The sequence below is a fragment of the Vulpes vulpes genome, chromosome 10 (genome assembly GCF_048418805.1).
Source record: "Vulpes vulpes isolate BD-2025 chromosome 10, VulVul3, whole genome shotgun sequence".
Classification (NCBI taxonomy): domain Eukaryota; kingdom Metazoa; phylum Chordata; class Mammalia; order Carnivora; family Canidae; genus Vulpes; species Vulpes vulpes.
Window position 1 is genome coordinate 43,391,663 of NC_132789.1, and position 16,605 is coordinate 43,408,267.

General features: G+C 57.5%; 1 protein-coding gene across 4 annotated transcripts in view; it reads left to right on the forward strand.

Moving 5' to 3' along the window:
* The window catches only part of GRIK3 (glutamate ionotropic receptor kainate type subunit 3), a 220,951-nt gene that overhangs the window by 144,569 nt on the left and 59,777 nt on the right, over window positions 1-16,605 (forward strand). For all 4 annotated transcript variants that reach the window (XM_072723806.1, XM_025991732.2, XM_072723805.1 and 1 more), the window contains 2 exons: window positions 4,974-5,155; window positions 7,625-7,678. In XM_072723806.1, coding sequence (XP_072579907.1) covers window positions 4,974-5,155; window positions 7,625-7,678 — 236 coding nt within the window. The remainder of the gene's footprint in view (window positions 1-4,973; window positions 5,156-7,624; window positions 7,679-16,605) is intronic.

Genomic DNA, 16,605 nt, shown 5'->3' on the forward strand with positions numbered 1-16,605 from the left:
CCTCCAGGCAGAGGCTGTGCAGAGTGGCAGGTGCCGGGCCCATGAGGCTCTCAGGGCTGACACTGGCTGACGTCTGGGGCTCCTCCCCTCAGGTGCCTTAGCTCTGGAGATGCGTGCACGTCACTTGAGTATCGACTCGGGTGGCCTGGAATGACCTGTGGTTCCCCTGGGTGGGCACGCACTCGCCTGCAGTATGGTTAACTAACTTCCCAAGGGAGAGGCGATCCTGTCATCATGTCGTCACCCCTGCCGGTGCCTAGGACACCCTTTCTGACAGTATTTAATTGTAGTTGATTCAACTTGATTTTCAATTCAGATCAGTTCCGTTTAACAGACATTTCAAAACATACGGGAGTCAGCGATGGAGCGGGTTTGGCCAAGAACACCCCGGGTCCTAGGGGTTTGGGGGTGGATTCAGTCAAATAATAATACGACTTCGATGATGATGATGATGGTAGGAGGAGGTGTGCTCCTGGAATCAGGATATTTCAAGGGGACAACTTGTGGGTTACCAGACCCGCCCCCCCAGAGTGGGAAGCACCTGAAGACCAGGCTTGGGCTGTCTCTGCTATGGGGGTTATGTGCGTTCGGATGTCGTGGCGGGAATGACAGACAACCCAATTCAAACTGACCTGAGCACTAGGCGCTTCTCTCTCTGACTGACAAGAAGTCTGCAGACGGGCCTTTCTGGGGCTGGTTTAGCAGCTCGACAGAGTCAGGGCGCTGGGTCAGTGTCATCGCGCTTCTCTTGGCTTTCTCTCTCATGGTCAAAATAGAGCTGCTGCAGCTCCGAGCATCACATCCTCTCATGCTGACACCCCAGGGGATAGAGGGGAAGGGGCAGGAGCCCAAGGGATTTTTCTCCATGGGACTCGTGCCTCTTTTCAAGGAGGAAGGCTTGTCTGGGAACCTCCCAGCTGACCGTTCCCTGCAGCTCACCGGATCTGTGCCTGCCATCCTAAGCGAAGGGACGAGTCCTCTCTCGGGACCAGCACACAGCCACCCACACAGAACCATGGTTCTCCTAGTACGTTAGAAGGGGACACAGCAGTTTCTACGATATTTCTATAATGATGCTGTGAGACTGACCACCCCAAAACTTAGTGGCTTAAAATACCCAACCTTTGTTTAAGCTCCCGAGTCTGTAGGGTCAGGTAGTAAGTGGCTGAGCTTGGCTAGGTGGTTATTGTGTCTCAGCTGGATCGCTCACCTGCTTGGGGTGGGGGTAGGGGGTCATTGGACGGTTGGTGGAGATGATAGGGGCAACCAGCTGCGCCCCCACCAGCAGGCCTGCATGGACATGTTGTCACAACCATGGCAGAGGTGCCAAAGAATAGGCCATGGGTGTGCAATTCCATTCCAAATGTCTGCTCATGTCATGCCTGTGGATAGACCCCCGGCCTACACGGGTTACGTGCTAGAGCCCAGTGTTGTGAGTGGGGCAGGTCACCTGCCTGCAGTTGGAGGCCACTGCACAGTTAGCTATGGGGCAAAGGGGGTTAGCTAGAGGGAGGGGTGAAGAATTAGAGTCATCATTGCCACCTCCTGCAGGAAGAACTCTTTCTAAGTGCACCTGGGATCCAGCAGACAAGGACGACCACAGGATGATGCAGAGAGGTCTACACCATTGAGAGAAGAGTTGTTACAGCTCGCTGTATGGCCACACCATTGGTGTGTTGGGTGTCATGGAGAAGCACTGGGGTTAGTCAGGAGACAGGAGCAAGAGCCTCAAGCATGGACAAGAGCCTTTTTTTTTTTTTTTAACTCTAGAGTCTCTAATTATTTTATTTTATTAATTGTATTATTACCATAATATAGACTATAATGATGAGAGGTGGGATTTGTTAGGTGGGGATGTCCTCTTTGGGGCAGGAAGCAAAACAGATGTTGGGGCTTGTGGTTGGAGGGCTTATAACATGATCTTGTGAACACGCAAAAGCGCAGGGATAATAGGAACATAAACAACTTTGACCTTTCGTTGGGCACGTGATCTCAGGATGTCAGGGCATCAGTTCTAGAATATCGCAAATGATTATCATGGGAGGCGACAGCGTTTGCCTGGGGACCTTTGACGAGTCACACCTTCGTGACCTGAGCACACAAAGACAAACTCACATCAACAGTGAAGGGAAGGGTCTTAGAGAAAAGCCGAGGTGGAGAAAAGGGGCCCCAGCCTCGGAGCCAAAGGGTTGGGTCTCGAGTCTGGGTCCCGTGGCTAGCGCGCTGCAGAAGCTCGGGCCGGTCACTTAACCGCCTCAGTCTCTTCGTAACATTGGAACAAAAGTCCCTCGTCTACATGCCTTCTAGGACAGGGAGATGTTTAAATAGGGTAATGAGTGCAGAAGTGCTTTGTAAGTGAAAAGCAGGATTCTAACAACCATGATTCACTGCAGATATTTTTGAGAGAGATTGATGAGGGAAGCAGCCAGGAAGGAAAGCTCATCTCGGGCGAGCCAAGAGCCTCACCCTCTGCTGGGGTGGGCTGAGCCGAGCCTCTGGTCCCCTTGGGGAATACACTGATGAGAAGGAGGTCTGACATTTGCTGCTGGAGGATGTGGGTCACTGTGTATTACATGGGGCAGTGCACTTGGCTGACAGGGAGACTCTGGTGGCCTCTGCTCCAGCGGCGGCGTGCAGGCTGTCCCGGCCCTCACGTCCTGCATCCCCAAAGCTCACGTGCCCGCTGATACTGCGCATGACTCTGAGCAAGCGGGAGCACAGTGAAGACTGGGAGCCTTCCGGGGTGACAGGTGTAAGCGGGTGGCATCATTCAGCCCAACGGAGGATTTCGGGAGCTGGTTGGGGAGGGGAGGGTGAGGCTGGGTGCATGTTCCAGAGGAGCTTGGGGCCCCTCTGTCCTCTGCGCAGGTCAGCTGATGGCCTCTTCCTGCCCGCTGTCGAGCCTGGTGTGGGGAAGACCCAGGGCACTCTAGGACTCCAGGGCCCTCTGGCAGCCCATACACCTGGGCCTGAGACCTTCCAGGGGACTAGGGGGTGGCCCGCAGCTGATGGCCATGGCCAAGCTTGTTGGATAGCTCCTTGGGAGGCTTAGGTCACAGGGATATGTCTCTGTCTTCCCCCGCAGAGGGGAATGATGGACGCCAGATTGCTTTCCTCGTGTCCAGTCCCTGGAACGGGAAGGAGAAGCCGAACATATGCAGGCATTTGTGTCAGAAATGGCTTTGGAAACCCAGATGCTCTGTTGGAAAGCTCGGGGGTCAGGGGGTGGGGGGCTCTATCCAGATAGGGGACGCTGTGATAGTTGATTGCAAACTTTAATCCAAAGCAAACCAGCTTAACCACAAAAAAAGGGAAGAGTGGATTTGATTGGCTGCCTCTACTGGGAAGTTCGGAAGCCGTTTTAGCTTCAGGTTCTGTTTGATCCAGAGGCTCAAATGGGTATCCTCAGGACCTTGTGCGTCCTGACTCCTGCCGTGTTGGAATCCCTCTCAGGTTCTATGTGGTGATGCCTAGTTTTACCTCCTCCCCATTCGGAGGTAAGTCGAAAAGGGGGCATCTCTTACCGGTTGCTCAGGCACCATTTCTGGAAGTCACCTGAGAGGACCAGCTGGCAGTCATGTACCCGTCTCTGAGCCCTATGCCTGGGGGAATGTGCATGCTGATTGGCCAGGCTGGGGCCCCGTGCTGTGCCCTTCGAGCTGGGGATGGGGCCCTCCCAAGTCACATGGTCCAAGCATGGGGGAGGAGTGGCTTCTCAAAGGAGAACCAGAGTGCTGTTTGTGGAGGACGAAGCATGGCTGAGTGGACAGTGCAGTCAGGACACAGACCCCAAGCCCTGAATGTGGGCAGGGCACCCAGTGGGTGGGAGGGGATGGCCCCCTTGGGCACCTGGCCCCTACTGACTCAGCCCCTCCCTGCAGTGGGGAAGGGTATTGAGGGTGCAAGCAGGCTTGCTCCCAGGCTAAACAGGCCGGAGTCACAAGAATGGACCTTGAAATAGTGACAGAAATGAACTTAATTAGACCTAAGTAAGCCATTTGTCTCCAGGAAGTGACATTCAGTTTTCCCTGGAAGTCCCCAGATTAAGTGGTTCTGCAAAATGCCAGGGTGGAGGATGGATTTTTCAGTGTGGGGAGAAAAAAAAAAACAGAAAGTCAATTCAATTATGGAAATTTGTGTCGAGCATCACCTAAGTGCTAGGCCCTGTGCTAGGGGCTGTGGACACCCAGCCCTGAGGTTAAGGAGCACTTGGTGGGACGAGGGAGTAAGATGAGGCCCGCGGAGGCTCTAGTGCTGAGCAGGGAGGCCACCCGCTGGGGGTAGGGGGTGGCTTGTTCGGACAGAGCAGTAGGGGTAGGCTTCTTGGAGGAGGCGGTTGCACTGAGCCTGGAAAAATGGGTCAGGTTTACTGAGGCAGCCTGCCCTTGGGTCAGGGGTGCAAAATACCACCTGGGGTTACCCTGCCCAGCAGTTGGTACAGGTGAGCCTAGAGTGTCGCTCACGGGTACATCCTGGAGCATGTCCCACGCTTCCCAGCATTAGAGGTGGGGTGATGAAGCGGGGTGGCCTCTGGTTTGGCCTCCAAGTAAATCTGTGTGCACGCCGTAGTTTAGGGGGGAGAGGTGTGGTCAACGGGGGTCAACCATCCATGCCTACTGGTGACTCCGTATGGTGTATATGTATCTGTGTGCACACGCCTTGGTCTGCGTGTGTGAATAAGCCCAGGTGTACGTCCATGTCAACATACATACCCACATAAATGTGTATGTGTGTGTGTGTGTGTGTGCGTGTGCAGGTGTGTACAGCCTGGTGCACAGCGCTGTACCCGAGTGTCCCTGTGCCCATGTCTGGACTCATGTGGCTGTGTCCCTGCACATGCACCCAACGCAGTGGGCCACGCATCCGTGTCTGTGTGTGTCCGCAGACCTGTGTGCACACCCAAGCCTGGGCGGGCCGGCGGCTGTGTCTACCTGTGTGCACACGTGTGTCTTTTGCATCCCGGGGCCTCCCAGGGCTCATCCGACTGCAGGAGCTCATCATGGCCCCGTCAAGGTACAACATCCGCCTGAAGATTCGCCAGCTCCCCCTTGACTCCGACGACTCGCGCCCCCTGCTCAAGGAGATGAAGCGGGGCCGGGAGTTCCGCATCATCTTCGACTGCAGCCACACCATGGCCGCCCAGATCCTCAAACAGGTGCGTGAGTCCTGGCAGCTGGGGGGTTGGAGGGGATGGGGGGACCCGCCTGTCGCCCCCCCACCGCCCCTTCCCGCACGGAAGGTGCGCAGTGTGTCCTTGGGGTCTGAGCCGGTGTGCAGCTGGAATGACCTGGGGGTGAGCCCGCTGCCTGCCCAGAGGGGCCCGAGGCCACCCAGGACATTCGGGGGAAGCACGGAGGGGCCCCGGGGTCGCAGGAGCAGCCCCAGGAGGGCCGCGCCGCCAGTTCACGGGAGCTCCCCATAGCCCGCAGCACTTGGTGTTACTCTCCTGCTGCTGGGAGGTTTATTGAAGTCCCCGCACCATCTGCTCGACTTTGCAGCGACCGTGGGGGAGGAGAGCCGCTCTCGGTCCTGGATGGGCCTCCGCTGCTTTCCAGACACAGCCCGGCGTGGCATGTGGGGAGCCAGAGCAGCCCCCGCCAGCTCCCGGAGACATAAACAGCAAAATCGCCCACAGCCTACTTTGAGGGTGCCACAGCCGAAACCCAAAACACTCACATTTGAGCCAGTGCCTGTGTAAAAGGCAATCGTATGGCCCCAGAAAGGGTCCCTGGTGAGCGAAGGTGACATTCTGTGCAGCGCGGAGTCCCGACCTCGAGCTGGGGAGGAGGCGCACGGAGTGTGGGATGGGGGGTAGGTGCTGAGCCTCCAGGATAGGAGCATTTTCAAGTCCTGGGCGGGGAGGGGGTTCCAGGTTCCATCCTCCTCCAGTCAGGTCCAAGCCGCCTGGCAGCCTGTGTCTTCCCCCAGGCTCTTTCGCACAGCGACTAAATAACTCCTTGGGGGGTTTGAATCTTGCTTCTGCCGCTGGTGTTGGGGGACCAGCGTCATCCTCTCCTCCGTAGATGGAGCCAGTGATCCCTACCTCAGCCGTGATAGAGGATTCTGTTGAGATGAGGCAAGGGAAGAGTGTACCCCAGTGTCTGGTGCTCAGTCAGCCCTGGGTGTGGGCCATCTTTAATGTCACTGTGGAGGAGGGACGCCTGGGGGGCTCAGCTGTTGAGCGTGTGCCTTTGGCTCAGGGCATGACCCCGGGATCCTGGGATCGAGTCCCGCATGGTCTCCCTGCAGGGAGCCTGCTTCTCCCTCTGCCTGTGTCTCTGCCTCTCTCTCTGTATCCCTCATGAATAAATAGACCTAGGCTCCCCACAAGTCCCTTACCCCGCCTTCCCGGGCGACTGCCAACTCTTCCCTTCTCTTCCCCACACCTATAACAGCCAGAGCCCTGGTGGGTCACACTGAGGAGTGACTGTGGGCCGGGTCCACGTAGCTCCTGCCACCCCGGCAGGTGGCAACGATGATCATGCCCAGTTTACAGGTGAGGAAGCTGAGGCTCCAGGGGAAAGGAAGGGGCCCAAGGTCATCCATCCCACATATGCCTGACTTGGAAACATCCAGGATTAAACCTGGAGACCTGCTGCTCCGCTAGACACACCGAACCCTCCTACCAAAGACGTCTACTGACCGCGGCCTGGTCCCAACCTCGAATCACCTGCTGATGCGGGGTGTGGATCCCCAAGAGGGCGAGAGAACGAGGGGCACTCTCCACGCGAACCTGACCCTGGGACATTTTTTCCTCCAGGGTACTTAGTGGGCCCGGCATTCGGAAGAACTCTGTAGACAATGCATTGTGGTCGTGAACGTTACAGGTGATAGGTTTCAGATAAAATACGTAAATGTACGTAATGCAGGCTTCGTGTTGGTGCACAGTCATAATTCCACAGCAGCTGTGCGGCCTGCTTGGTGGTCAGCTGGACCGGAGAAGCTGGGCTGGCTCCAACCCTCCTCCCCCTCACCCCCGGAGGCTCTGCCCCAGTGCAGCCTTTCTGGGCTGGGGGTGCAGGTGGAGGGTGCGCTTCCACACGGCTCTGTCTACAGCGAGCTCAGCTCAGTGGGGTCGGGGCACTGAGAAGGCAACCTGGGGCCCCAGACTGCAGGTCCAGAGATGCCCACTGAAAAGCCAGGGGACTGGGCCCAGCTCAGCCCTGCAAAATTTGGAATCTTTGCTTGCAGAGTATGGCCCAAGAGTCTACATTTCTTTAAAAAAAAAAAAAAAGATTGTATTTATTTGAGAGAGAGAAAGAGCACAAGCAGAGGGAGACGCAGAGGGAAAGGGAGACCAGCAGACTCCTCGCTGAGCAGGGAGCCCGGCACGGGGGCTCGATCTCAGGACCCCCGGATTCTGACCCAAGCTGAAGGCAGATGCCTAAGGGACTGAGCCTCCCAGGCGCCCCAAGGTTCTGCATGTTAGTCCGTCCCAAGTGACTTGGCCCCAGTGTGAAGCCCACGGCTGCCTGGGGAGGTAGTCTCGGGGAACATCCCAGTCCAGGTGGCCAGCCTCCCCCGAGCCCCTGCCAGTCTGTCTGGTCCCCACCGCCGGGGTGCAGATGGGGAGGGGGCTTCTCAGGCACACCGTGCAGGCTGCTAATGCCCTGCTCTCCTGCAGGCCATGGCCATGGGCATGATGACCGAGTATTACCACTTCATCTTCACTACTCTGGTAACGTACCTCCGGGTCCTGGCACAGGTTGGGGCGGGGGGTGGGGGGTGACGCCCTGGGAGCAAGGTCAGCTGGGTGGGGACAGCTGCGGAGATTCAGGCTGGCAGTGCTTCTGAAGGCTCTGAGCGTGGCCCCAGGCAAGGGCCCGGAGTCATTGTCTTCGTGGGCCACCCACTTTGAGAAATGCCATCATGTTGTGACCACGGGCGGGGACTCTAGGCCTGTGGGAGCAAACACGAGCCCCTCCGATTACTAGCCAGTCATTGAACCTCCCTGCCTCAGTTTCTTCATCTGCAAAATGGGCACCATAGTGGCTCCTACCTCCTAGAATTGCCATGAGGGCTAAATGAGCTCAGAAAGCAAAATGCTGCGAGCAGTGCCTGGTTGGTGTGAAGAGCTGTGCAAGTATTAGCTGCTCTGAGGATGCTGACCCTGGGCTCCCACCCACACGCTCCCCTGTGATGTCTCAGGCCCTCGCGCAACAAAAGGAAATGCTGCTTTGGATTCCCGCAGCGTCGTGCTGAGGTCTGCCCACTGGCTGTCAGCTGGGCCAGCCCACTCAGGCTCCAGATGGGTCCTGTCCAAACTCGCAGAACATTCAGGGCCATTTAAACCCATTAGGATGATTAGTTGTGGCCTGAAATCAGCAAAGAGATCCCTGTGCCAGAGGGGCGCCACCGCCCAACCACCCTGTCTTGGAGCCGGCCCCTCTGCACTTCCCTGGGGCCCCGGGTGGACTGTCCCACCCAGCCCAGCTCTGGGGCGAGTGGCGGCATCGCTGACCGTTCCTGGCACCGGAACAGGCTCCTGCCATCCTCGTCGGCAGGCTTCCGCGTCCCCTCGTCCATCTGGCACCCAGGTAACACTCCTTCCCCAGCGCCCGGGCTCCCCTGAGTGTCTCATGACATTTGAGACAAGGAAGTGGATGCTTAAACAGGGCCTTGAGGGGTCAGTAGGAGTTTGCCAAGGAGAGAGAGGAAGAGCATTCCACGCGGAGGGAAGAGCATAAGCAAAGGCCAAGGGGCAAGCTCGCACCTCACTGGGGAGCTGGGCTGGGCTCGCTCTGGTTGCTAGAGCCCGTCGTAGTCTTCTGCTCCCAAACCCACGTTCGGTGGTCGCATGTAGTACCTGGAATTTGGCCATGGAAGGACTATCGGTGCCACTGAAGTTGGCAAATACTACAAATTTAACCTCTGCTCCCCCGAGAGCTGGTTACTAAGCATTTCCCAGCACAGCACTGCTCATTCACCACCCACTGTACCCTGTGCCCACAGCAGAGCTCAGCGCCCCCACCCCGTCCCCCGCACGTTCACCTGATCCAGAGCTCAGATCCGGGGACCTGCCAGGAGTCACGTGGGGAGAAAGGGGTCCTGGAAGCTGGTGACTGAAATCCAGCACCTTCTTCCCCAAGTCCCTTCCGGATTTCTGCCTCCCCAAGCTGACTTCTCCGTGTCACACTATATCCTGGAAGGTCATTAGAGGCCAAAAGGTGAGGCCACCAGACCCCCCATGCTCCACCTCCGTGTGGAGTTGGGAGCAGGGCAGAGGAACAAGGCTGGGAAGGTGCAGGGGGCCCATTCCAGGGACCCCAGGCCCTGTCCCCGGCATGGGAGCCATGCCCACCCATCCTGGGCCCCTAGGGTGCTGAGACCAACTTCTAGGCCCTTAGCCCTGTGGCCTGGCATGACCTTTCAGACAAGACACCAAAGAGAGGGCACCTCCCCAGTGACCCCTTGTGTTCCTTTCATTAATGCCATTGCCCTCCTGGGCTCAAGGTTAGAGGTCTTGGAGGGAGGCTCAGGGCAGGGTCCTAGGGGCGTGGGGCCTCCTCTAGCCCTAAAAGCATCCACTTCTCTTACTTTTTGATCTCCTTGATTCAGGCCATGTACTCACTCCCGGCAGCCGTACAGATGCTCTCAAGGCCTCCAGCAGCGAGCTGGGCACCGGGGCGAGGGTGTGTGTGTGTGCGCAGAGTGTGGGCTCCACACAAAGCTCTCCAGCTGACAGGCTTCCTGGGTGCAGATAAGGATCGAGGAAGGTGTCCGGTTCACCTGTCCAGCTCCCGCGCCCAGAGAGTGCCTGGCATGCAGGAGGTGCTGCATTAGGGGCTGAATGAGTGAATGACCGGCATACAAAGTAGAGAGTAACCAGTGAAGTTATCGACACCCTTGTCATAGCAGCAGCTCAGACCGTGCGTGGACGCTGGTGCCAGCCCACCTGAGTTAGTCAAGGGTCTTCTATTTTCCTGGGCCCGTGACTTCACCCCCTGTGCCTCCTCTTCCCACCTACACGAGCCACAGAAACAGCGCTGCCTCCTAGCGTGGCTACGCTGAGCGAGCAGTACGTCGAGGACCTGGTGCTTATTATCTGAGTGCTACGTCCGTAAGGGTTCGGCGGGTGAAGTGCCTCCTGTGTATTAAGTGGACTCCATCTCATCTGAAATTCAGAGCACCTCTCCAAGGGAGGTATGATCTCCTGGTTTTACAGGAAAGGAGAAACCGAGGCCCAGAATGGTCACCGAGCAAGAAGGGGGCCCAGCAGGGCAGGTTGGGGAGGGGGGCGGCCGGGAGCTGTCATGCAGAAAGCTGTGTGAGGTGCTGGCTGGGCTCCTCTGGCCGCACCCGGCAGCGCTGGTCCGGGGATGGTGATTGACACTAATGGGGGGAATGGAGGCTCCACAAATCTCAGCAGGGCCCACACCTCACAGGTTCCTAAGCCCTTTCTCCACATGGCTGGTTTTCCTCTTCATAGAGGAGGGGTTTCGCTCCCCGTCAATCGATGGGCACACCTGGGACCAGACAGGTTGCATGACTTGCCCAGAGTCTCGCAGCCGGTCAGGGGTAGAGAGGCCTTGGCTCTTGTGTGTGGCTGTTCCAGCCCACCGCCCATCCCTCCCCGGGCCTCCCCGTGAGGGTCGGGGAGACTGGATCTGCACCCCCAGGGAGGCACACCCCCTGCACTACAAACAGTCCTGCATTTGCAGTTGAGGATGTGTGTATGCATTGGGGCGGGGGGTCCCCTGGAGTATCTGTCCCCTCACCCCCCTGCCGGCTGGGGCAGCAGCTCTGTCCCTCAGGCCCCTCCACTCTAGCCCTGGTCCGGCTCCGGCTCCAGGATCCTCCTTCCAGTCCCATTGGCTTCAGTGTCCACCTCGTGATCCTGCCTCTCTCTGTCCATTGGCCAGCGGAGGCTGCTTTTCGGAGGGCCGCGGCGTTTGGCACGGATCTCCTTCCCTTTAGGAAACTTGCATCACCAACTCTTCGCCTCTGAGAAAATTCTCGAAACTTGCCTCTTCCACGCAGAAGACAGTTTAATTACCCCAGCAGCCCCTATCTGTTGCAGCCAGCTTCGAGCCGTTCCCAGATAACCCCGCGTTAATCAGCCCCAGCTGAGCCCCTGGTCCGTGTCATGTGTAGGTAGAAGCCTGGAGGTGAAAAAAGAATTATAATAAATTAATAGATAAGCAATCACAATTAATGCCACTTCCCGGCAATAACAGTTATATCATGGGAAAGATATTTTCATCTGTCATTCCTTAAGGCAATGTTTTCTGAGCTTCAGCTTCTACCCATCAGACCCATGGGGTGCTAATGAATTAGTCTATTATGTTATGCTGAATGTTCCTAAAAGGTCCCTCGTCGATACTGAATTCAGCGTGTCAACATTTGGCATCGAGAACAGCAACTTTTTGCCAAGCGACAAGGTTGTGCACAGTTCACTGTGCGCGGCTCTGGGGGGTCTCGGCCCGGGGCGGTTTGGACACGGGATTGGAGCTGGACCAAGAGGCCTCTTGGGCAGCTCCCCAGTCTTCGCCACCCTCACGTCCCGGGAGTGGGGACACTTGGTGCCGCAAACCCTACGACGCTCTGTGCACCCGGGCTCGGCGTGATGGGGAGGGAGGGGACCCCAGCCGTGAGGCCCAAGCTCGCCACTGTGTGAGCGCCTGCAGACCCAGTGCTCCATCTGGGGCCTGGAAAGGCTGGTGTCCGCAGCCCCCGGACCCTCCACCCGGACCAGAGATGCCACCCCTCCCAGAGTCTGGTTGGCCTCAGGTCCCAGAGGATGGTGAACCGAGGCACGGACGCCCTGGGCAGGCTGATGCTTTGGCATCCTCCGGGCCTCATGTATCCATGCAGTCAGCGCTGCATGGGAAGGGGCTGTGCCCCGTGCGGGGGTGGGTGGCGTGAGCCGGGCACCCCTCTCCCCCACCCCCCGGAGGGAGCAGAGGTCAGCTTCTCTTCCATGACCCCCGCAGTTAGCTCTGGCCCCAAACTCACAAACTCCAATTCTGCAAAACAAAACTGCCCGACCTCCCCTTACCTGCCTTCATGGAAGGTGAGCTGTCCCCTTACGGGTCCCACTCTCCCCCCAGGCAGTTTACCCAACGCTGCCTCCAGCATTCCAGGAGAGGAGGATGGGAAACACCAGTCTCCCAGCCCACGCCCTTCCTAGTGCCGTTTAGCTGCCCCCAGAGGGCGACTCGGCTGACTGACCCTTCCTCTTTCCACGTTGGATGGCAGGAGTATTTGGCTCAGGGGCTCCTGGGGGGAGACAGACACTATGAGTTGTTATCAGAGGGGTGAGAGCCAAGAGGTCCCAAGATAAGAGCGGAAGCACCCGCGACCCACCCTGTTGTGCGTTCGTAAAGGAGCAGTCAGGGGAGGCTTCCCGGAAGAGGTGCCACTTGAATCGGATCTCAGAAAATAGCCCACGCAAGAGGGTTGAGAAGAGAGACCTCCCGGCCACAGGAGAGAACATCTGCACAAATGCTGGCATGGGGGGGGATGAGGGGCTGCACGGTGGGGTCAGTGGTCAGCGAGGAGGGGGGAAGGGAAACAAAGGTGGTTTGGTTTCCGAAACAAACGTGGGGGAGGGTGGGAGGGCAAGTGGGGCGGGAGGGGCGGAGAGCTTTGTAAGCTAACTAAGGACCTTGGAGTCATTCTGAGAAGGCAGTAAGGATCCAGGAACACCGGAGGGACGGGCTGGGATTGATCCTTCCGAAAGGCCCCTCTGAATGCTGTGTGGACGGAGGGAGAGGGAGGTGCTCTGGAGCCCGACTGCCTGGGTTGGACTCCCTTGCTCTCCAGCCGTGAAGCCTAGACCTCTCTGGGACTCAGTTCCTTCCCCCAAAATGGGGTGATAAGGACGCCCTCCTGGGGCAGGGTGGAAATGAGATCTCTGGGGATTAGTGCACGGAGGGCACCTGGAACGCGGCCCGATGCTCTAACGTTCGCGGGTGCTCGTAGCTACTAGCTCAGGGTGATTGTTTCTGTGCCACCCCGACGGGTGAGGCAGGAAGGCCCCGACACCCAGGAACGTCCCTGGGGCTGCATCCCGTGGCTGTCACTACCTGCTGCCACAGGGGGCAGAAGACAGGTATTTGTCAGACGCTTACCTGGTGTGGGCCGTGCACCCGACGTCTCCTGCGCACAACCACGACCCGGTTCCTTCCTCATGACAACCCCACCTGCTAGGTCCCGTTGTCATCATCGCCGACACTTGGCAGCCGAACCCACCCAAGTAGGGAGGGTAGGTGCACCCGAAACCCAGATGGCCTGGCTTCGCGGGCTGCACGTCTGACCTTTGCCCGGGCTGTCTCCCGTGCCTGTGCCCCGTGCTCAGGACGGGGATGCAGGGGACAGATACCCCCCCCACCGCTCCCCTCCACCACTCTCTGATTGCACGCCTGCCCCCAGTGAGGCCCCGTCGGGAGCAATGACCTCGGTGAGGGGCTTCTCAGGTCACAGGGTTGCCAGGCCGCGACCCCACACTCTCTGTGGCCTCTACGCGTCTCCCCGCAGAAAAGCTCCAAAGACAGTTGTGATGTGTATCGTGTGTTTGGTAACCCCTGGGGACCTAAGAGCGTCGGAGTTTTTGAATAAGACAGACAGTGGTGTACAACCGGCTCCCCATGTGCACGGGAGGGAAACCCTGGATTTGCGGTGCTTCTGATTCCCATGGGGAAATGCTCCCACCGCGGCCGGGGTCAGGCTGCCAATGTGAGGTCGCTGGTCGCAAGGAGCTGAGAAGTGCTAACGGATGGCTCCCTCAGGCCAGCGCGAGCCAGCTCCAGCATACCATCGAAACAGCCCTGGGTTCAAATCCTGCTCTGCCTTTTAGGAGCTTTATGGCCTTCGGAGAGTGACCTACCTCATGCCTGCACCCCCGTTTCCTCACCTGCAAGAGGTCACTACCATTTAAGCAGCTACTTTGCAGGAGTGTCGGGATGGGATGGTGGGAGGGTGGGCACCTCCATTCCCCACTGACACTGGCCAGGCACCCTTTGACTCATCTTGCCAAAGACCCTACCTCCTGCTCCCCGCCCCGGCCCCTTGCCCATCCCAAAGTCTGGGCCTAGAATCAGCGCCCTATGTGGTTGGGCAAAGCTAGGACTAAATTTTCTTGCCTGGCGTTCAAGTCTGCTCCAGATCTCTCCCCAACATCCTACTCCCTGAACCTTCAAAGAGGAAGCCAAGAAAGGGCCCATTTCGGGGGTGCAGGAGTGGTTTAGCGTCAATTAGGAACATCCAAGAGACCAAATGAAGTCAGCGCCACACAGAAGAGCTGCTCCTTGGGCTCATGGTTCCTTGAGCCACCATCGAGTTAACCGGAGCTTGGGTCGTGATGGCCTGGGTCCCATTTCTGATGACTGCAGCCATGCAGAGAAAAGTATGGCCCACGGGGAGGGGGGGTGGCTGCCATTCTCTCTCAGGAAAGAAGATGTGGACCAGGGGCCAGGACAGAAGGCAGCTGGACGAGGGTGGAGCCAGGGGAAGAAGACACAGTTGCCCAGGAGGACCTTAGGACTCCCGTTTCCCCCCCTGGGAGGAAGGGAGCAATCTAGATTATCATAGTGTGTTTTGCAGAAAGTGAAGCGTCATCCACGCAAATAACGGATGAGCACGTATCAAAGATGAAGTCCGTTCGCTAACAAGGGAACCAGTAGGGTGGCAATCAGAGAGCTTTTGGGGGATCGGGTTTTTATATGGAGGGAGATGCACAGAGTCAGACTGCTCGGCTAGTCACAAAATGCATTCCTGTCCTGCAAGGGCAACAAACCACAGCGTCCGGGCTTGTCTTCTCAAGGGGCAGACAGCTCCAGGGTAACCCAGAGCCCAGGGCCAGTAGCTGACCGTGGCCTCCGTGCCCGGCAGGCCTGGGCCGGGATGCTTCCACATGGCACGGAAAGGACACGGTGCTCACCTTCTGCCTTAATTACAAGTTTGGGGAGCTTTTCTTGACAAGACAGAGCTCTCCCCTATGTCCCCACTACTGTCCCTTCCCCTTAGCCTAGCTCCCCGACTTCTTCCCTGTATCCCCACCCCATCGCTCTCTGCCTCCTTGCCGCCTCCCCCCCCACCACCTTGCCCCAGAGCTGGAGCTGCAGATCACCTAAAGCTCTGCCGCCCCACACATTAAGGCCTGGGGTGGGGGGCCCACTCATTACATCAGACGGGTGAGGCCTGGCATTGGACAGACGGGCTGCCTGGGAGTCAGCCGCCCCGAGGAGGCAGGGGGTGAGGAGGCCTGGCTGGTGATGTAGGAGGTGAGCGGAGAGAAGAAGGCAGGGGTATTCCTGGAGTCCCAAGCACAAAGACTATTTTTTATTATTATTATTGAATTATCACCGACCTGCAATGCTATATTCATTCCGGGGTTGCAACATAGCGAATCCATATTTTTACGCATTTACTAAACAATCACCCCCGAAGCTGTGGTTATCATCGGTCACCAGTGACCGCCCCCTTGTTGACTGCATTCCCTAAGCTGCACCTTACCTCCCCGGGACTGACTTATTTTATAACCGGAAGTTTGTACCTCTCAATCCCCTTGACCTGTTTTGCCCATCCTCCCACCCCTCTCCCTCCAGTTTGCTCGTGTGTTGTCTGTTTTGTTTTTGAGGTTCCATGTATAAGTGAAATCAAGCGGTATTTGTCTTTCTCTGTCTGACTTCACTTCGCATAACGCCCCCGGGGCCTCGCCACGGTGTCCCAGAGGGCAGGATCTCGTTCTTTCTTGCGGCCGAGTTATACTTCTACTCCTCTGTGTGTAGACGCCACACCTCCTTGACCCATTCGTCTATCGTCTATCGATGGACACGTCGATGGCTTCCCTCTCTTGGCTGTTGCAAGTAATGCCGTAGTGAACCTAGGAGTGCACCGATGTTTTCAGATCAGTTTTTGTTTGTTTGTTTGTTTTTTGGTTTCTTCAGATGAATACCCAGAAGTGGAATTGCTGGATCCTAGGGTAGCTCTATTTTTAATTTTTTGAGGGTCCCCCACAGCGGGTGCACAAGTTTGCGTCCCCACCAACAAGGTGCGAGGTTTCCCTTTTCTCCACGTCCTTGCCAACACCTGTTGGCTTCTTTCTGATTGTGCCATTCTGACAGGCGTGAGGCGGTCGCGCCTCGTGGTTTTGACGGGCATTTCCCCGATGATGAGTGACGTGGAGCGTCTTTTCAAGTACCTCTCCCTTTCAGCCCATTCATTTCTCTGATGGTTCCCTTCACGGTGCAAAAGCTAGAAAAGAGTATTTTAGAATAGCCTCTTGCAGGGGGCAGGGGATAAAATAACTGCCTTCAGCTTCCTTCTGGGTAACTTGGAGAAGCCCAGACCCAGAGCTCTTGGTCCCCCGCCGTTGGAAATGACCGTTGTGACCATTACCAAGCTCCTTTGATGTTCTGGGCTGGGCCTTGGGTGTGAACTGCTGCACCAGGTCCCATAAAGGAGGCACAATCCCCATTTTGTAGACGAAGAAACCAGCTGAGCCCCTTGCCGGAGGTCCGGCAGTGAGTACGTGAGGTCAGCCACCAGGCAGAGGCAGTTCCAGTCAAGCCCACATCCGATGCTCCTGCAGGTGCTCCATCACCCGCAGGCCTCCCCTCCTGCAGGGCAGGGCTCTGCAGCCTTGGGCTCTGGGCGCTGGGA